Source organism: Salmo salar, chromosome ssa12 (assembly GCF_905237065.1).
Source record: "Salmo salar chromosome ssa12, Ssal_v3.1, whole genome shotgun sequence".
Lineage (NCBI taxonomy): Eukaryota > Metazoa > Chordata > Actinopteri > Salmoniformes > Salmonidae > Salmo > Salmo salar.
This window is the reverse complement of record NC_059453.1, coordinates 10,345,797-10,368,700: the sequence shown is the minus strand read 5'-3', so window position 1 is coordinate 10,368,700 and position 22,904 is coordinate 10,345,797. Positions and strand designations below refer to the sequence as shown.

Below are 22,904 nucleotides of genomic sequence, written 5' to 3'. Positions count from 1 at the left end.
GAGCACAGTGTAGAATTTGCCAAAACAAAATCTCATATAAAGCCGGTTCTACGCACAACCTACACCGTCATATGCAAACTGTGCACCCAACTGTGAAGCTAGCTGTACCGGAGCTTCGAGAAACTAGCGGGCCTGCTAGTGATAGTGGTGGAGCCAGTGATGTATCCACTCAGTCAAGTAGGCCTACTCCGTTACCCACAGCAACAAAGTCTTCTATGGACCGGTTTATGCCAAAGTCTATGTCTGTAGAAAAACAAGGCCAAATTGATATTGCACTGGCTAAAATGATTGCCACCGATTTCCAACCATTTTCGATCGTGGAGTACAGAGGGTTTAGAAATTATAGCAATAGTCTAAATCCAATGTACACAATTCCAAGCAGGAAAACCCTTTCAAAATCACTTATTCCACAACTGTATGTGAGCACACAGGCTTCAGTGTGGGAAAGAGTCCAAAAAGCTACTGCAGTTTGCCTTACCACTGACTGCTGAACATCAAGGGTAACCACTTCCTACATGTCGGTTACATGTCACTTCATTGAAGATTTTTCGATGTCTAACTGTCTTCTGGACTGCTTTGAGTTCAGCAACAGACACACCTCAGAGAACTTGCAGAGAATGGCAAGTAGATGGAAAAAGTGGTCTGTTGTGTTAGCGACAATGCAGCTAACATAACCAAAGCCATGAACATTTTAAAATGAGCCCATCATCCATGTCTTGCCCACACAATCAACCTGATTGTAAGAGATGCTCTGAAGGTGATGAAGCCCACTGTGGACGAAGTGAAAGCAGCTGTGGAATACCTCCACAGGAACACAGTAGGTGCTGAGAAACATAAGTCTACACAACGCCAGATGGGGACGCCTGAGCTGAGGCCTGAACAAGACTGCACTACAAGGTGGAATTCAACATTTTATATGTTGAAGCGGTTTCTTGAGTCAAAGAATGCCATCATCTCTACCCTGGCCATTGTCAATGCACCTGTTGATGCTCTGACCCAAGAGGAATGGGAGGTGATGGAGGAGGTGTGCAGAGTCCTGGAACCCTTTGACCAGGTCACTGTGGAGATCAGTGGAGAGAGGTACAGTAAGCAGTTATTACTACGTCATTATTTAATCCAGTATTATATATGTATATGAGCAGTAGATGAGAATTTAGTATCAGTAGATAAAACATGAACCTGAACTAATAAGTTACTGTTCTCACTTTTCAGCTATGTGACAGCCTCAAAAATTATCCTCCTGTGTAAGGGTCTGCAGCCAATCACAGCCAGCTGCCAGAGAGAAGCAAATGTAACCACAGGACATGTGACAGAGTTGATGGACACCCTATGTTCATCAACAGACAGAAAGTTCCACAGAATGGAATATCATTTATATACACTTTGTTTATATACATTAAAAAGTTATACTTTAAATGCAAATGTTTAATAGCATTCTTTTTCATAACAAACCAATGCATTTTTAAATACATTGTGGTTAAGGTAGAGTATGATTTCATTTAATCATTTAATTACAATTGTTTTAACACCAATCATAGTCAAACTATCGCAAACTGTTTGACTTGAAAACATACAAAATATATATATTTTTTAAAGAGCCGTTTGAGAGCCAAAAGAGCCGGCTCTTTTTGGTGAGCTGAGCCGAACGAGCCGGAATGCCCATCAGTACATCCGCCAACCCAATTCCAAAGAATAAGATAAGAATATCATAGAATACGTTTCTTTCTTCAAACAGTGGAAGCCTGCTAAACTGAAAAAAAGGTATTTAAAGCCGCATCACGGATTAGTTTACATAAACATCACCATTACTTCCAAACCAAATGGTATAAAGATATAAGATGATCTTACTCGGAAGTGTTTAGTGAATTGCTCAATATGCGCATCAAGCGCAGCCTTGACTATCTTCAGAACGCAGCAGGTATTCTCGCGATAACAGCACAGATCTTGTTCTAGGAAAGGAGGGAGTTCGAAGTTATGCTAGCTAACGTTAGCTGTTGTTAGTATCTATAACTACCTAAGTAGTCAACTTTTTCAAAGTCAAGTTCTAAGGTAAGATCTGATCAAGCTGTATAATAAATTCTATATACGTGTCCATATTATTTAAAGTCGGATTATTTGCCGACGTCTATCCGATCAACATGTCGACAATTTGTCGATTGAGCTTGCTAACTAACGTTAGCTAACTAGGGGATTCGAAACGTCTAGGTAACCAACGTTAACTATCTTAGAGAAGTTGTTGTGATCACATTATTTATGTTCATCAACACTATTCTCAACTACGACGTGTGAATCGTCCATATTTAAAATGACCGAGTAATCCATAGTTATTAGGCAACCCTGGTTGCAGGTTAGTATGGCTAGTTGGTTACTAGTTCACGTTAGTAGCTCTGGTCCACGGCGTCACATGCGGCTTGACCCTTCATCTTTCCAATTGTGCAATGTTAGTGACTTTGCTAAAGTACTGACCAACTTTTCTTTGTATGCTCATTTCAAACATCATGTCGCGACTTTCGGACACTTTTTATTTAACCCCAGACTAGCTTTGCTCCAGGCGCATGCGTCGGATCAGCAGTACGAGTTGTGCATGCGAATGGACTAGTTTATAGGTAGATTTTTTTTTTTCTTTAACCTTTATTTAACTTAACCCTAACCCGGACGACGCTGGGCCAATTGTGCGCTGCCCTATGGGACTCCCAGTCACGGCCGGGTTGTGATACAGCCTGGAATTGAACCAGGGTCTGTAGTGACGCCTGTAGCACTGAGATGCAGTGCCTTGGACTGCTGCACCACTCTGGAGCTAGCTAACATGCATCTTCTTGCCCACCAGAGATAGTGGCCCCAGAATGCTCGTTGACCATGGACATAGCCTCCTATGTCACATATGAATATGAAGCTACTGAAAATGTTGCCAGCTAGTTACCCTCTATGTTCTAGTGCAGCAAGCTTGTAAATAAACACTTGACCATGGACATCGTAGCTCCTGTAAATGTTGTTCTCTCTCATAGAAGCTCCAGCAACCTTGTAAACAGTTGACCACCATGGACATTGAGGATGACACGACGGTGTTCGCCACTCTTAAGTCGTTGAAGAGTTTCATCTCTCTCCCGGACACGTCTCGGAACCAGGGAGAACCAGCCCCGGTGCAGAGCGACGTCCTGCAGAAACAGTACCTGCAGAGATTACAGGTGGGTGGAGTAGGACAGACACACAGAGAGCCACGTCCTACACCAACAGTACCTACAGAGATTACAGGTGGGTGGAGTAGGACAGACACACAGAGAGCCACGTCCTACACCAACAGTACCTGCAGAGATTACAGGTGGGTGGAGTAGGACAGACACACAGAGCCACGTCCTACACCAACAGTACCTGCAGAGATTACAGGTGGGTGGAGTAGGACAGAGCCACGTCCTGCACCAACAGTACCTACAGAGATTACAGGTGGGTGGAGTAGGACAGAGCCACGTCCTACACCAACAGTATTTAGAGGACAGAGGTGGTGGGACTGAGACACATTGTATTGTTGTGAATTACCAGAGACTGCAGAGAGAAGGTTCAGTCTGAAACCTGTGTATGTAAGCCACAGAATGTGACTGTGTGTCTCTGTGTGTGTAGTTGCTGGAGGCAGCAGAGAAGGTTCAGTCTAAGACCCAGCTGATCCAGATGGACCAGGAGAAGAGACAGATGGAGATCAGTCACAAGAGAGCACGCATCGAACTGGAGAAGAACGCGACGCTGAGCGCTAGGGACTTTGAGGTACGTAACACACACACACACACACACACACACACACACACACACACACACACACACACACACACACACACACACACCTGGATGTAACACACACACACACACACACACCTGGATGTAACACACACACACACACACACACCTGGATGTAACACACACACACACACACACCTGGATGTAACACACACACACACACACACCTGGATGTAACACACACACACACACACACCTGGATGTACACACACACACACACACCTGGATGTAACACACACACACACACCTGGATGTAACACACACACACACACACACCTGGATGTAACACACACACACACACACACACCTGGATGTAACACACACTGGAGAACACACACACACACACACCTGGATGTAACACACACACACACACACACACACACACACACACACACACACCTGGATGTAACACACACACACACACACACACACACACACACACCTGGATGTAACACACACACACACACACACACACACACACACACACACACACACACACACACCTGGATGTAACACACACACACACACCTGGATGTAACACACACACACACACACACCTGGATGTAACACACACACACACACACACCTGGATGTAACACACACACACACACACACCTGGATGTAACACACACACACACCTGGATGTAACACACACACACACACACACACACCTGGATGTAACACACACACACACACCTGGATGTAACACACACACACACACACACACACACACACACACACACACACACACACACACACACACACACACCTGGATGTAACACACACACACACACACACACACACCTGGATGTAACACACACACACCTGGATGTACAACACACACACACACACACACACACACACACCTGGATGTAACACACACACACACACACACACACACCTGGATGTAACACACACACACCTGGATGTAACACACACACACACACACACACACACACACACCTGGATGTAACACACACACACACACACACACACACCTGGATGTAACACACACACACCTGGATGTAACACACACACACACACACACACACACACACACACACACCTGGATGTAACACACACACACACACACCTGGATGTAACACACACACACACCTGGATGTAACACACACACACACACACACACACACACACACACACACACATACACACACACACACACACACACACACACACACACACACACCTGGATGTAAACACACACACACACACCTGGATGTAACACACACACACACACTGGATGTAACACACACACACACACACACACACACACACACACACACACACACAGGATGTAACACACACACACACACCTGGATGTAAACACACACACACACCTGGATGTAAACACACACACACACACACACACACACACACACACACACACACACACACACACACACACACACACACACACACACACACCTGGATGTAACACACACACACACACACACACACACCTGGATGTAACACACACACACACACACACACACACACACACACACACACACACCTGGATGTAACACACACACACACACACACACACACCTGGATGTAAACACACACACACACACACACACACACACACACACACACACACACACCTGGATGTAACACACACACACACACACACACCTGGATGTAACACACACACACACACACCTGGATGTAACACACACACACACACACACCTGGATGTAACACACACACACACACACACACCTGGATGTAACACACACACACACACACACCTGGATGTAACACACACACACACACACACCTGGATGTAACACACACACACCTGGATGTAACACACACACACACACACACCTGGATGTAACACACACACACACACACACACCTGGATGTAACACACACACACACACACACCTGGATGTAGTGGTTCTGTAGAAGACAGATGAATGGTCATCAATATACTGAACGTGGGATATCAGGAGAGCTGTAATAAAGGACCATCTCTGAACGTGGGATATCAGGAGAGCTGTGATAAAGGACCATCTCTGAACGTGGGATATCAGGAGAGCTGTGATAAAGGACCATCTCTGAACGTGGGATATCAGGAGAGCTGTAATAAAGGACCATCTCTGAACGTGGGATATCAGGAGAGCTGTAATAAAGGACTGTATAAAGGACCATCTCTGAACGTGGGATATCAGGAGAGCTGTGATAAAGGACCATCTCTGAACGTGTTTAAAGGTTACAAGCTACACTGAGGCAGCATAGATAATGGAACAATAACAACGAATGACTACGAACACAGCTCACGTTGTGCCTGCACACCATCCCACCAGTCCAGAGATATGAGGGAGTCCTGGTGGTGTTGTGAAAGATGGAGAGGAGCTTGCTGCGTTCTCTGTGACTGAGGGCGAGGCAGGAGTTGGGGATCTTGGACCCAGTATGACTGCTTGTGATTGGCTGACCTCACACAGGCCCCTGGCAACCATGACCCCGTGGCAACCAATGGGTTTGGCTAGGGCCAGTTGATGACTCCAGTGGGTGAGCCTACTGCAGGTGTTAGACAGTAACAGAGTATCTGAGAAAGGGCTGTGAGGATGAGATGGTGTGCTGAGAGCCACAGGCAGGGAATTCATACACCAGTTTGTTTGATGTTCTTTGTTTCCTGGTCTATTCCATATTCTGCGTTCTAAATTCCATGTTCTGACTTCTATGGACCACGTTCTAATTGTTCCAGCGTGAGGTGGACCGTAACCAGGACCTGCTGGGACGAATCAGACGCCTGGAAGAGAGGGAGGCGGAGTCTAGCCAGAGCCTATCGGAAAAGGTAGAGGCAAATCGTGCTCTCCGTCGGACCGTGGAGTCTCTCAACAGAAGGGTGGAGGAGAGGGACGGATGGCTCAACACCTCTAACCAGGTACACCTGTAACAGTTCAGATTATACCGTAAAATCACTCCTCACCTATAACCAGATACACCTGTAACAGAGCTCAGATTATACCGTAAAATCACTCCTCACCTATAACCAGGTACACCTGTAACAGAGTTCAGATTATACTGTAAAATCACTCCTCACCTATAACCAGGTACACCTGTAACAGAGTTCAGATTATACTGTAAAATCACTCCTCTAACCAGGTACACCTGTAACAGAGTTCAGATTATACCGTAAAATCACTCCTCACCTATAACCAGGTACACCTGTAACAGAGTTCAGATTATACCGTAAAATCACTCCTCACCTATAACCAGGTACACCTGTAACAGAGCTCAGATTATACCGTAAAATCACTCCTCACCTATAACCAGCTACACCTGTAACAGAGCTCAGATTATACTGTAAAATCACTCCTATAACCAGGTACACCTGTAACAGAGCTCAGATTATACTGTAAAATCACTCCTCTAACCAGGTACACCTGTAACAGAGCTCAGATTATACTGTAAAATCACTCCTATAACCAGGTACACCTGTAACAGAGTTCAGATTATAGCGTAAAATCACTCCTCTAACCAGGTACACCTGTAACAGAACTCAGATTATAGCGTAAAATCACTCCTCTAACCAGGTACACCTGTAACAGAGCTCAGATTATACTGTAAAATCACTCCTATAACCAGGTACACCTGTAACAGAGTTCAGATTATACCGTAAAATCACTCCTCTAACCAGGTACACCTGTAACAGAGTTCAGATTATACCGTAAAATCACTCCTCTAACCAGGTACACCTGTAACAGAGCTCAGATTATACCGTAAAATCACTCCTCTAACCAGGTACACCTGTAACAGAGCTCAGATTATACCGTAAAATCACTCCTCTAACCAGGTACACCTGTAACAGAGCTCAGATTATACCGTAAAATCACTCCTCTAACCAGGTACACCTGTAACAGAGCTCAGATTATACCGTAAAATCACTCCTCTAACCAGGTACACCTGTAACAGAGCTCAGATTATACCGTAAAATCACTCCTCTAACCAGGTACACCTGTAACAGAGCTCAGATTATACCGTAAAATCACTCCTCTAACCAGGTACACCTGTAACAGAGCTCAGATTATACCGTAAAATCACTCCTCTAACCAGGTACACCTGTAACAGAGCTCAGATTATACCGTAAAATCACTCCTCTAACCAGGTACACCTGTAACAGAGCTCAGATTATACCGTAAAATCACTCCTCTAACCAGGTACACCTGTAACAGAGCTCAGATTATACCGTAAAATCACTCCTCTAACCAGGTACACCTGTAACAGAGCTCAGATTATACCGTAAAATCACTCCTCTAACCAGGTACACCTGTAACAGAGCTCAGATTATACCGTAAAATCACTCCTCTAACCAGGTACACCTGTAACAGAGCTCAGATTATACCGTAAAATCACTCCTCTAACCAGGTACACCTGTAACAGAGCTCAGATTATACCGTAAAATCACTCCTCTAACCAGGTACACCTGTAACAGAGCTCAGATTATACCGTAAAATCACTCCTCTAACCAGGTACACCTGTAACAGAGCTCAGATTATACCGTAAAATCACTCCTCTAACCAGGTACACCTGTAACAGAGCTCAGATTATACCGTAAAATCACTCCTCTAACCAGGTACACCTGTAACAGAGCTCAGATTATACCGTAAAATCACTCCTCTAACCAGGTACACCTGTAACAGAGCTCAGATTATACCGTAAAATCACTCCTCTAACCAGGTACACCTGTAACAGAGCTCAGATTATACCGTAAGATCACTCCTCTAACCAGGTACACCTGTAACAGAGCTCAGATTATACCATGAGATCACTCCTCTAACCAGGTACACCTGTAACAGAGCTCAGATTATACCATGAGATCACTCCTCTAACCAGGTACACCTGTAACAGAATTCAGATTATACCGTAAAATCACTCCTCACCTATAACCAGGTACACCTGTAACAGAGCTCAGATTATACCGTAAAATCACTCCTCTAACCAGGTACACCTGTAACAGAGCTCAGATTATACCGTAAAATCACTCCTCTAACCAGGTACACCTGTAACAGAGCTCAGATTATACCATGAGATCACTCCTCTAACCAGGTACACCTGTAACAGAATTCAGATTATACCGTAAAATCACTCCTCACCTATAACCAGGTACACCTGTAACAGAGCTCAGATTATACCGTAAAATCACTCCTCTAACCAGGTACACCTGTAACAGAGTTCAGATTATACCATGAGATCACTCCTCTAACCAGGTACACCTGTAACAGAGCTCAGATTATACCGTAAAATCACTCCTCTAACCAGGTACACCTGTAACAGAGCTCAGATTATACCATGAGATCACTCCTCTAACCAGGTACACCTGTAACAGAGCTCAGATTATACCATGAGATCACTCCAGTACTTGATATGTCTCCACTATAGGTTCACCGATTTATGATTTTTCAACGCTGATACCGATTATTGGAAGTGTTGGAGAAGAAAGTAAAAGTGCAATATGTGCCATGTAAAAAAGCTAACGTTTAAGTTCCTTGCTCAGAACATGAGACATATGAAAGCTGGTGGTTCAGTATTCCCAGTTCTTCAATATTCCCAGATAAGAAGTTTTAGGTTGTAGTTATGATAGGAATTATGATGAGTCGACTATTTCTCTCTATACCATTTGTATTTCACATACCTTTGACTATTGGATGTTCTAATAGGCACTTTAGTATTGCCAGCCTAATCTCAGGAGTTGATAGGCTTGAAGTCATAAACAGCGCTGTGCTTCAAGCATTGCTAAGAGCTGCTTGCAAACACAGTGCTATTTGAATGAATGCTTACGAGCCTGCTGCTGCCTGCCACCACTCAGTCAGACTGCTCTATCAAATCATAGACTTAATTATAATATAATAATCACAGAAATATAAGCCTTTGGTCATTAATATGGTCAAATCCGGAAACTATAATTTCGAAAACCAAATGTTTATTCTTTCAGTGAAATACAGAACCGTTCTGTATTTTATCTAACGGGTGGCATCCTTAAGTCTAAATATTGCTGTTGCATTGCACAACCTTCAATGTTATGTCATAATTATGTACAATTCTGGCAAATTAATTCACAACGAGCCAGGCGGCCCAAACTGTTGCATATACTCTGACTCTGCGTGCAATGAACGCTAGAGATGTGACACAATTTCCCTAGTTAATATTGCCTGCTAACATGAATTTCTTTTAACTAAATATGCAGGTTTAAAAAATATACTTCTGTGTATTGATTTTAAGAAAGGCATTGATGTTTATGGTTAGGTACATTCGTGCAATGATTGTGCTTTTTTTAAATCATCACCCGTTTGGCGAGGTTGGCTGTGATTCGATGATAAATTAACAGGCGCCGCATTGATTTATATGCAACGCAGGACAAGCTTGTTAACCTAGTAATATCATCAACCATGTGTAGTTAACTAGTGATTATGTAAAGATTGATTGTTTTTTATAAGATAAGTTTAATGCTAGCTAGCAACTTACCTTGGCTCCTTGCTGCACTCGCGTAACAGGTGGTCAGCCTGCCACACAGTTTCCTCATGGAATTTAATGTAATCGGCCATAATCGGCGTCAAAAAATTCCCGATTACAGATTGTTATGTAAACTTGAAATCGGCTCTAATTAACCGGTCGACATCTAGTCTCCACTCACATCGTCAAATTGCTACTTTTCTGTGGAGTAACTCATTATTTGTCATATATATATATTTAAAAAAAAAATTAATCCCAGCCCGCGTCCCCGCAGGAGGCAGCGGTAGTGCCACACAGCTGATGGCTACAGTATGTGTTATTTGTCCCTGTAGATGGTGAGTGGTTTAAAGGATGAGATCCGTGACCTGAAGCAGCAGATTCAGACTCGGGACAACACCATCTCTAAGCAGACACTGGAGAACCAGGGACTACAGGAACATGTGGAGCTACAACACAGGTAACACACACTCCTTCCTTCCTGGATTTCCTTTCTTCTGATTGGTCCTGCCTGGATTTCATTCCCTCTGATTGGTCCTGCCTGGATTTCCTCCCCCCTGACTGGTCCTCTTTACAGGAAGTACCAGGAAGTGTCTCAGCGGTGCCAGGCCCTCCAGTCAGCATCGTCCTCCTGCTCCGACCACGAACTCAAGATTAAGGTGAGGCTAAGATTATTGTTGTTCAAAGTAGGACTAAAATGAATGATGTCTAGATTAAGATTGGTATTAATACAGTTCAGATTGGGACTAGTTTTAGAAAACTAGGAGGTTAGGTTTTAGGGTTGACTGATGTATGAAGATTGAGACTGATTGTACCTGAATTCAAATTAGGACTGGGATTGAGATTGGGACGAGAGTTGGGGAGCTAGGTTAGGATTAGGACTGGGGTTGAGATAGGGACGAGAGTTGGGGAGCTAGGTTAGGATTATGACTGGGGTTGAGATAGGGACGAGAGTTGGGGAGCTAGGTTAGGATTAGGGCTGGTGTTGAGATAGGGACGAGAGTTGGGGAGCTAGGTTAGGATTAGGACTGGGGTTGAGATAGGGACTGAGTTGGGGAGCTAGGTTAGGATTAGGGCTGGGGTTGAGATAGGGACTGGAGTTGGGGAGCTAGGAAAAGGACTGAAGTATCAATCTGTCTATTCTGTGGTTCTTAATTTGCCTGTAGAGGTTTTGAGCTGTTGTACCTGCATTTGCTCTGTTCATTTTTTTGCTTCTGCTTATTTTGGCATCCATGTGTGTTCTCTCCAAAGTGCCATTTGGGAAGTAAAGTGGTAATTTTTTAAAAGCAGCCAGTGAGAGGCCTCTATCCCCTGTAGGCTTTATAAACTCTCAATGTAATCACCATTTATTTTTACTGGGTTTAAATGACCTGCCATCAAATGAAGAGATGCTATTAACTCTTCAGTCTAACACAAACTCCACATGATGTTCACCTTTCAGATGGTCATTAAGTCTCTCTTTCATGAGCGGAGAATACAACTCAAAGGTGTGTGTGTGTCTCCTCTCTTCCCCCCAGGAGTTGGAGAGGAAGTTGGCTCTGCAGGAACAGGATGTTGTCATAGTGAAGAACATGAGGTCAGAGGTTGCTAGGGTCCCGGATATGGACAAGGAGCTCCGACAGCTACGAGAAGAGAACGTTTACCTCAGGTAACGCTACTAGAACACATAGAGCAGGACAGCTAAGAGAGGAGAATGTTTACCTCAGGTAACACTACTAGAACACAGAGCAGGACAGCTTAGAGAGGAGAATGTTTACCTCAGGTAACACTACTAGAACACACAGAGCAGGACAGCTAAGAGAGGAGAACGTTTACCTCAGGTAACACTACTAGAACACATAGAGCAGGACAGCTAAGAGAGGAGAATGTTTACCTCAGGTAACACTACTAGAACACATGGAGCAGGACAGCTAAGAGAGGAGAACGTTTACCTCAGGTAACACTACTAGAACACATGGAGCAGGACAGCTAAGAGAGGAGAACGTTTACCTCAGGTAACACTACTAGAACACATAGAGCAGGACAGCTAAGAGAGGAGAATGTTTACCTCAGGTAACACTACTAGAACACATGGAGCAGGACAGCTAAGAGAGGAGAACGTTTACCTCAGGTAACACTACTAGAACACATAGAGCAGGACAGCTAAGAGAGGAGAACGTTTACCTCAGGTAACACTACTAGAACACATAGAGCAGGACAGCTAAGAGAGGAGAATGTTTACCTCAGGTAACACTACTAGAACACATGGTGCAGGACAGCTAAGAGAGGAGAACGTTTACCTCAGGTAACACTACTAGAACACATGGAGCAGGACAGCTAAGAGAGGAGAACGTTTACCTCAGGTAACACTACTAGAACACAGAGCAGGACAGCTAAGAGAGGAGAATGTTTACCTCAGGTAACACTACTAGAACACATGGAGCAGGACAGCTAAGAGAGGAGAACGTTTACCTCAGGTAACACTACTAGAACACATGGAGCAGGACAGCTAAGAGAGGAGAACGTTTACCTCAGGTAACACTACTAGAACACATGGAGCAGGACAGCTAAGAGAGGAGAATGTTTACCTCAGGTAACACTACTAGAACACATGGTGCAGGACAGCTAAGAGAGGAGAACGTTTACCTCAGGTAACACTACTAGAACACATGGAGCAGGACAGCTAAGAGAGGAGAACGTTTACCTCAGGTAACACTACTAGAACACAGAGCAGGACAGCTAAGAGAGGAGAATGTTTACCTCAGGTAACACTACTAGAACACATGGAGCAGGACAGTTAAGAGAGGAGAACGTTTACCTCAGGTAACACTACTAGAACACATGGAGCAGGACAGCTAAGAGAGGAGAACGTTTACCTCAGGTAACACTACTAGAACACATGGAGCAGGACAGCTAAGAGAGGAGAACGTTTACCTCAGGTAACACTACTAGAACACATGGAGCAGGACAGCTAAGAGATGTTATTTGTAGGTTTAAAAGAAGACAACTATCATTAATGTCTCTTAAACCTCTCTCCCTCTCTCTTTCTCTCTCTCTTATCTCTCACTGTCTCCCCTCATTCTGTATCCCAGGGAGACGAGGGAGAACGTGATCCTGCTGAAGGAGGAAACGGAGGGATTGAGACGTAAGGTAGAACGGATGGAGAAGATGAAAGAGGAGATGGTGAACGTGGAGCTGGAGAAGGAGGTGTGTGACCTGTTAGTGTGGAATGACATGTTCGTGTTTTAAATGTGAAACAGGGCTGGAAGAAAAAATGTTGCAGTATGCTGTCTGTTCTAATTAATGGTTGTTCTAAAACAGCTGAAAAGGAAACGTAACTTTTTTTATTTTTTAATTAGCGAAAAATAAACAAATCTCAGGGTTGGAAACAATCTGCATAATAGTTGAATTTGTAAATGTGGAACCTTGAATCCCTACACCCTGGTGTGTAATCTTGTTCCTTCCTCTCCTCCTTCAGAAACTGTCTCAGAAACTGCAGGCCTGGGAGAACCTGGGACAGTCTACTGGACTCAACATACGGTCAGCTGGAATGTCTCTGTCTGTAGTATAATATTTCACCACTGGGCAGAGCTCTTGAGTCATGAAAAATACTGGTGCCTCATTCTCTCTGTGAAGAGAGAGTGACGTTTTATGATTTGTTTGCTTTATGCCTGCTGTGAGTGTGTTCTGGGCTGAAAGCCCGTAATGACAGAATGATTGCATGTTTCCATATGAGCAGCGACGCACATCAGACACATTACAAACACTGCGCTGCATCTAACACACACACACTATATTTTTCTCTCATGACTACCCCAGTGTTTGATGTACACTGAGGGGCCAGATTATTAGGTACATCACCTTGTTCACCAAAATAGATGGCTCTCAAATGGCATCACTCACCTTGACATTGCGCTTGATGTTTTTAGGCTTGTGTGCGGCTGCTCGTTTCACGTGTTTCAGCACTCGGTGGTCCCGTTCTGTGAGCTTGTGTGGCCTACCACTTCGCAGCTGAGCGGCTGTTGCTATTAGACGTTTACTCTTCACAATAACAGCACTTACGGTTGCCCGGGGCAACTCTAGCAGGGCAAAAATATGACGGACTGACTTGTTGGAATGGTGGCATCCTATGACGGTGCCATGTTGAAAGTCACTGAGCTCTTCAGTAAGGCCATTCTACTGCCGATGTGTGTCTATGGAGATTGCATGGCTGTGTGCTCGATTTTATACACCTGTCAGCAACGGGTATGGCTGAAATAGCCAAACCCACTAATTTGAAGTGGTGTCCACATACTTTTGTACATGTATGTATATATACAATAACAGTCAAAAGTTTGGACACACCTACTCATTACTATTTTCTACATTGTATAATAGTGAAGACATCAAAACTATGAAATCACACATATGGAATCATGTAGTAACCAAAACAGTGTCAAAATATATTTTATATTTTAGGTTCTTCAAAGTAGCCACCCTTTGCCTTGATGACAGCTTTGCACACTCTTGGCATTCTCTCAACCAGCTTCATGAGTAATGCTTTTTCAACAGTCTTGAAGGAGTTCCCACATATGCTGAGCGCTTGTTGGGTGCTTTTCCTTCACACTACTGTACAACTCATTCCAAACCATCTCAATTGGGTTGAGGTCGAGTGATTGTGGAGGCCAGGTCATCTGATGCAGCACTCCATCACTCTCCTTGGTCAAATAGCCCTTACACAGCCTGGAGGTATGTTTGGGGTGATTGTCCTGTTGAAAAACAAATGATAGTCCCACTAAGCGCAAACCAGATGGGATGGCGTATCACTGCAGAATGCTGTGGTAGCCATGATGGTTAAGTGTGTCTTGAATTATAAATAAATGATGTCACCAGCAAAGCACCATCACACCACCTCCTCCATGCTTCACGGTGGGAACCACACATGCGGAGATCATCTGTTCACCTACCCTGCGCCTCACAAAGACACGGCGGTTGGAACCAAAAATTGCACATTTGGACTCATCAGACCAAAAATACAGCTTTTCATTGGTCTCATGTCCACTGCTCGTGTTTCTTGGCCCAAGCAAGTCTCTTCTTATTATTGGTGTCCTTTAGTAGTGGTTTCTTTGCAGCAATTCAGCCATGAAGGCCTGATTCACGCAGTCTCCTCTGAAAAGCTGATGTTGAGATGTCTGTTACTTGAACTCTGTGAAGCATTTATTTGAGCTGCAATTTCTGAGGCTTGTAACTCTAATGAACTTATCCTCTGCAGCAGAGGTAACTCTGGGTCATCCTTTCCTTTGGCGGTCCTCGTGATTGGCTCAAACGCATTAAGAAGGAAAGAAATTCCACAAATGAACTTTTAACAAGGCACACCGGTTAATTGAAGTGCACTGGTTGAGAGAATGCCAAGAGTGTGCAAAGTTGTCATCACGGAAAAGGGTAGCTACTTTGAAGACTCAAATATAAAATATATTTTAACACTTTTTTTTTTTTGGTTACTACATGATTCCATGTGTTATAGTGTTGTCTTCACTATTATTCTACAATGTGGAAAATAGTAAAAATTAAGAAAAACCCTGGAATGAGTGTGTCCAATCTTTTGACTGGTACTGTGTATACATGCATATATATATATATATATATATATATATATATATATATATATATATAGTAGAATATTCAGATGGATACTGTTAGAATGGCACAAGTGACATTTATCCAAGCTAGATTTACATTTTTCTGTCACTAGTTGTCCGTCTTCTCGCTTTCTCTCTGTGGTTGTCACTCTGTCCCTCTCTCTATTTTCTGTTTTCAAATTTTGGAAGATGCTGTAGACCAGTGATTCCCAACCGGTGGGCCTTGAGCAGCTCTCGGGCGGGCCTTGAGCAGCTCTCGGGCGGGCCTTGAGCAGCTCTCGGGCGGGCCTTGAGCAGCTCTCGGGTGGGCCACAAAACATTTCCTATTCTTGATACATTTAAAAAAACATGATCTCCTTAATGTGACCTATGGGATGTTGACATGGGCAGTGGCAGTCAGATAATACACTGAATGTCACGTGGTTCCATCTGTCTGGTTGATTCACGTCCAGTGTTCTCATGCTGTTACATTTAGTATCATTTGAGGAGTGGGTGCATCACAAGCAAAGTCATTTGTATTGTTTTACTTGGTCTGTGAACCATTAGCACAGGACATCCAGCTTAGCCAGAGTCAGTTATTTCTTAATACACTGTGTGTCTCTGGGCGTAGCTATACCACAGCCTCTGCTACAGAAACAAACGGTGCGTGGCTTCGTGTCCACGGTTTTTCTGAGATATATTCTGTTTTTTTCTAGCCCAGATTTGCGGGATGCTCTTAAAGGGGTAAACACAAATTAACCATCATGAATTAGGTTAATAAACCGTATTTAACGTTTGTCACAGAAAATAGTTTTTTTGCAGTTTTGGATCAGATGAGATGGAGGTCATTACCAGTAAATATACTGAATATAAACACAACATGCAATAATTTGATTGATTTTGAGTTACAATTCATGAGGAAGTCAGTCAATTAAAATAAATTCATTAGGCCGTAATCTATGGATTTCACACGACTTGGAATACAGATATGCACCTGTTGGTCCCAGATGCCTCACAATAGGCATCATGATCTCGATAGGGTATTTTCGTGCATTCAAATTGCAATTGTTTTCATTGTCCGTAGCTTATGCCTGCCTATACCATACCCCCAGCATGGGGCACTCTGTTCACAACGTTGACGTCAGCAAACCGCTCGCCCACACAGCGTCATACATACGGTCTGCGGTTGAGGCAGGTTGGATGTTCTGCCAAATTCTCTAAAATGATGTTGGAGGTGGTTTATGATAGAGAAATGAACATTCAATTCTCTGGTAGCAGCTCTAGTGGACATTCTTGTAGTCAACATGCTAATTGCACGCTCCCTCAGCTTGAGACGTCTGTGGCAGTGTGTTTGATACGACTGCACATTTTAGTGGCTGTTTATTGTCCCCAGCACAAGGTGCATCTGTGTAATGATCATGCGGTTTAATCAGCTTCTTGATATGCCACACCTGTCAGGTGGATGGATTATAATACAATTTGAGAGAAATAAGCTTTTTGTTTTTGTTTTGTGCGAATGCAACATTTCCTGTGATCTTTTAGTTCAGCTCCTGAATCATGGGAGCAACACTTTACATGTTGCATTTATATATATTTCTGTTCAGTGTACGTTAATAAACTGTCACGGTGTAAAAGGTTAATAACCACTGCTCTAGACTGTAAAATGAGGAGAAGGGAAGCTGGTGGAACTCATTTAATAGTTAGTCTTTAAGAACTCGAAAGAATAGAAGCTTCCAGAGAGTTTAGATTCAGCATGCTTCCCAAATGGCACCCGATTCCCTATGGGCCCTGGTCAAAAGTACTGTACTATATAGGGAATAGGGTGCTACTTGGGATACTGACCGTGTTGGTTAATTGAGCTACTGTAGCGTCTAGGTCCATCAGTTAAGCTTTAGGACTGGAGACAAGCACTTTGAGAAGCTGTGTGATCTCTTTAGAACCTACCCATCTGTCTGTTCCCTCACACTAATTAGTCCTCATCTTTTCTCTATTGCTCTCTTCCCTCTCTGCTCCACCCCTGCTCTCTCTTCCCTCTCTGCTCCACCCCTGCTCTCTCTTCCCTCTCTGCTCCACCCCTGCTCTCTCTTCCCTCTCTGCTCCACCCCTGCTCTCTCTTCCCTCTCTGCTCCACCCCTGCTCTCTCTTCCCTCTCTGCTCCACCCCTGCTCTCTCTTCCCTCTCTGCTCCACCCCTGCTCTCGCTTCCCTCTCTGCTCCACCCCTGCTCTCGCTTCCCACTGTCCTCCACCCCTGCTCTCGCTTCCCTCTCTGCTCCACCCCTGCTCTCTCTTCCCTCTCTGCTCCACCCCTGCTCTCGCTTCCCTCTCTGCTCCACCCCTGCTCTCGCTTCCCACTGTCCTCCACCCCTGCTCTCGCTTCCCACTGTCCTCCACCCCTGCTCTCGCTTCCCTCTCTGCTCCACCCCTGCTCTCGCTTCCCTCTCTGCTCCACCCCTGCTCTCTCTTCCCTCTCTGCTCCACCCCTGCTCTCTCTTCCCTCTCTGCCCCACCCCTGCTCTCTCGTCCTTCTCTGCCCCACCCCTGCTCTCTCGTCCCTCTCTGCCCCACCCCTGCTCTCTCTTCCCTCTCTGCTCCACCCCTGCTCTCTCTTCCCTCTCTGCTCCACCCCTGCTCTCTCTTCCCTCTCTGCTCCACCCCTGCTCTCTCTTCCCTCTCTGCTCCACCCCTGCTCTCTCTGCTCCACCCCTGCGCTCTCTTCCCTCTCTGCTCCACCCCTGCTCTCTCTTCCCTCTCTGCTCTCTGTCTCAGCAGGGTAGGAGGTTGACATGTGGTTTATCAGAATGTCTAATACACGAGGTCTGTCTCTCTGAGCTCTCTGGATGAACATGCAGTGTGTTAACCCTGTGTTGTGTCCCCTACAGGACACCAGAGGATCTGTCCAGAGAGGTGATTCAGATCCAACAGCGAGAGATCACTGTCAAACAACACAACTACACTCTCACCAGCAGGTAACACACACATCAATGATGTTTAATCAGCTTCTTCATATGCGACACCTGTCAGGTGGACGGATTGATTATCTTGGCAAAGGACAAATGCTCACTAACAGGGATGTAATATTTGAAGAGAAATAAGGGTCATTTCTGGGATCATTTATTTCAGCTCATGAGACATGGGACCATCACTTTACATGTTATATTTTTGTTCAGTGTAGTTAGCGTGCCATAGAACTATAGGTATCAGGTGCTCTGTTTAGTTAGCGTGCCATAGAACTATAGGTATCAGGTGCTCTGTTTAGTTAGCGTGCCATAGAACTATAGGTATCAGGTGCTCTGTTTAGTTAGCGTGCTATAGAACTATAGGTATCAGGTGCTCTGTTTAGTTAGCGTGCCATAGAACTATAGGTATCAGGTGCTCTGTTTAGTTAGCGTGCTATAGAACTATAGGTATCAGGTGCTCTGTTTAGTTAGCGTGCTATAGAACTATAGGTATCAGGTGCTCTGTGTAGTTGGCGTGCTATAGAACTATCTCTACTGTGATCGCCTCTCCCCTCCTTCCCCCTCCCCACCCCTCATGTGTCCAATACGGTATCTCCCCACCTCTCTCTCTCCCCCAGTAGTGTAGGCTTGATCTAAATTGTCAGACAGCTAATTAGACTCATCTTGACTTCGTTAGTACCGCTACACTAACCCCCAGTATAGAGCTGTGTGTGTGTTTGTGCTAGTCGTTAGCTAACGAGCTACCCTCTCTTGATCCATACGGAGATAATTATGAAATATAACACTGTTTAGAAGCACTAGATAACGAGGAGAGATGGAGTGCAGGGGGAGGGTGGAGAGGGAGAAATCGGAGGAGGAAGCCGAAACGAGGACTGAGGAAAGTAGAGAGAACATGGAGGATATCTCTCCTTCATCTGGACCCCTACAAATCAGCCGGGCTAGACAATCTGGACCCTTTCTTTCTAAAATGATCTGCCGAAATTGTTGCAACCCCTATTACTAGCCTGTTCATCCTCTCTTTTGTCGTCTGAGATCCCCAAAGATTGGAAAGCAGCTGCGGTCATCCCCCTCTTCAAAGGGGGAGACACTCTAGACCCAAACTGCTACAGACCTATATCTATCCTACCCTGCCTTTCTAAGGTCTTCGAAAGCCAAGTCAACAAACAGATTACCGACCATTTCGAATCCCACCGCACTTTTTCCCCTATGCAATCTGGTTTCAGAGCTGGTCATGGGTGCACCTCAGCCACGCTCAAGGTCCTAAACGATATCGTAACCTCCATCGATAAGAAACAATACTGTGCTGCCGTATTCATTGACCTGGCCAAGGCTTTCGACTCTGTTAATCACCACATCCTCATCGGCAGACTCAATAGCCTTGGTTTCTCAAATGACTGCCTCGCCTGGTTCACCAACTACTTCTCTGATACAGTTCAGTGTGTCAAATCGGAGGGCCTGTTGTCCGGACCTCTGGTAGTCTCTATGGGGGTGCCACAGGGTTCAATTCTCAATTCTCTCTGTATACATCAATGATGTTGCTCTTGCTGCTGGTGAGTCTCTGATCCACCTCTACGCAGACGACACCATTCTGTATACTTCTGGCCCTTCTTTGGACACTGTGTTAACTAACCTCCAGACGAGCTTCAATGCCATACAACACTCCTTCCGTGGCCTCCAACTGCTCTTAAATACAAGTAAAACTAAATGCATGCTCTTCAACCGATCACTGCCCGCACCTGCCCACCCGTCCAGCATCACTACTCTGGACGGTTCTGACTTAGAATATGTGGACAACTACAAATACCTAGGTGTCTGGTTAGACTGTAAACTCTCCTTCCAGACTCGCATCAATCATCTCCAATCCAAAGTTAAGTCTAGAATTGGCTTCCTATTTCGCACAAAGCATCCTTCACTCATGCTGCCAAACATACCCTCGTAAAACTGGCCATCCTACCTATCCTCGACTTCGGCCATGTCATTTACAAAATAGCCTCCAGTACCCTACTCAATAAATTGGATGCAGTCCATCACAGTGCCATCCGTTTTGTCACCAAAGCCCCATATACTACCCACCACTGCGACCTGTACGCTCTCGTTGGTTGGCCCTCGCTTCATACCCGTCGCCAAACCCACTGGCTCCAGGTCATCTACAAGACCCTGCTAGGTAAAGTTCCCCCTTATCTCAGCTCGCTGGTCACCATAGCAGCACCCACCTGTAGCACGCGCTCCAGCAGGTATATCTCTCTGGTCACCCTCAAAGCCAATTCCTCCTTCGGCTGCCTCTCCTTCCAGTTCTCTGCTGCCAATGACTGGAACGAACTACAAAAATCTCTGAAACTGGAAACCCTTATCTTCCTCACTAGCTTTAAGCACCAGCTGTCAGAGCAGCTCACAGATTACTGCACCTGTACATAGCCCATCTATAATTTAGCCCAAACAACTACATCTTCCCCTACTGTATTTATTTATTTATTTTGCTTCTTTGCACCCCATTATTTCTATTTCTACTTTGCACTTTCTTCCACTGCAAATCCACCATTACAGTGTTTTACTTGCTATATTGTATTTACTTCGCCACCATGGCCTTTTTTGCCTTTACCTCCCTTATCTCACCTCATTTGCTCACATTGTATATAGACTTTTCTACTATATTATTGACTGTATGTTTGTTTTACTCCATGTGTAACTCTGTGTTGTTGTATGTGTCAAACTGCTATGCTTTATCTTGGCCATGTCGCTATTGTAAATGAGAACTTGTTCTCAACTTGCCTACCTGGTTAAATAAAGGTGAAATAAAATAAATAAATAAAAGCTGTGTTCACTTCCCTTCACTGATTTGAAAGGAAATTAGTTTTAAGAACCATGCTGGAAGCTTCCTGTTGTTCATTCCTCCCAATCCAATGCTGTAAGATTTGTGGGAAGCAGTGAACAAGTGCACACTTTCGGACAATTTATTATTGGGACGCACCCATTAAGAGGGACAGAAGAGAAAGAGAGGGGGGGATTTAGGCTCGGTCTAAGGCTGACCTCCAGGGGGAGCTGTTCTCTACATTCTAAAGCTCTCTCCTCTCCTCCCCCCCCAGCTGTAGGTCAGTGGAGCGGTCTAAGGCTGACCTCCAGGGGGAGCTGTTCTCTACATTCTAAAGCTCTCTCCTCTCCTCCCCCCCCAGCTGTAGGTCAGTGGAGCGGTCTAAGGCTGACCTCCAGGGGGAGCTGTTCTCTACATTCTAAAGCTCTCTCCTCTCCTCCCCCCCCAGCTGTAGGTCAGTGGAGCGGTCTAAGGCTGACCTCTAGGGGGAGCTGTTCTCTACATTCTAAAGCTCTCTCCTCTCCCCCCCCAGCTGTAGGTCAGTGGAGCGGTCTAAGGCTGACCTCTAGGGGGAGCTGTTCTCTACATTCTAAAGCTCTCTCCTCTCCCCCCCCAGCTGTAGGTCAGTGGAGCGGTCTAAGGCTGACCTCTAGGGGGAGCTGTTCTCTACATTCTAAAGCTCTCTCTCCTCCCCCCCCCCAGCTGTAGGTCAGTGGAGCGGTCTAAGGCTGACCTCTAGGGGGAGCTGTTCTCTACATTCTAAAGCTCTCTCCTCTCCCCCCCCAGCTGTAGGTCAGTGGAGCGGTCTAAGGCTGACCTCTAGGGGGAGCTGTTCTCTACATTCTAAAGCTCTCTCTCCTCTCCCCCCCCAGCTGTAGGTCAGTGGAGCGGTCTAAGGCTGACCTCTAGGGGGGAGCTGTTCTCTACATTCTAAAGCTCTCTCTCCTCTCCCCCCCCAGCTGTAGGTCAGTGGAGCGGTCTAAGGCTGACCTCTAGGGGGAGCTGTTCTCTACATTCTAAAGCTCTCTCCTCTCCTCCCCCCCCAGCTGTAGGTCAGTGGAGCGGTCTAAGGCTGACCTCTAGGGGGAGCTGTTCTCTACATTCTAAAGCTCTCTCCTCTCCTCCCCCCCAGCTGTAGGTCAGTGGAGCGGTCTAAGGCTGACCTCCAGGGGGAGCTGTTCTCTACATTCTAAAGCTCTCTCCTCTCCTCCCCCCCCAGCTGTAGGTCAGTGGAGCGGTCTAAGGCTGACCTCTAGGGGGAGCTGTTCTCTACATTCTAAAGCTCTCTCCTCTCC

At 45.2% G+C, this 22,904-nt stretch overlaps 1 protein-coding gene across 3 annotated transcripts in view; it reads left to right on the top strand.

The window, feature by feature from the left end:
• The first annotated feature begins 1,923 nt into the window (after positions 1–1,923).
• The window catches only part of LOC106564124 (mitotic spindle assembly checkpoint protein MAD1), a 119,111-nt gene continuing 98,130 nt past the window's right edge, over positions 1,924–22,904 (top strand). Inside the window, exons 1-11 of one of the 3 annotated variants that reach the window (XM_045690661.1) lie at positions 1,924–2,049; positions 3,006–3,185; positions 3,616–3,756; positions 6,521–6,700; positions 10,602–10,726; positions 10,844–10,925; positions 11,784–11,883; positions 13,154–13,184; positions 13,338–13,452; positions 13,724–13,785; positions 18,723–18,809. In XM_045690661.1, coding sequence (XP_045546617.1) covers positions 3,039–3,185; positions 3,616–3,756; positions 6,521–6,700; positions 10,602–10,726; positions 10,844–10,925; positions 11,784–11,883; positions 13,154–13,184; positions 13,338–13,452; positions 13,724–13,785; positions 18,723–18,809 — 1,070 coding nt within the window. In that variant the 5' untranslated portion in view covers positions 1,924–2,049; positions 3,006–3,038. Of the gene's footprint in view, positions 2,050–3,005; positions 3,186–3,615; positions 3,757–6,520; positions 6,701–10,601; positions 10,727–10,843; positions 10,926–11,783; positions 11,915–13,153; positions 13,185–13,337; positions 13,453–13,723; positions 13,786–18,722; positions 18,810–22,904 lie in introns of all 3 variants that reach the window. The other 2 variants (XM_045690660.1, XM_045690659.1) reach the window with 2 other exon arrangements.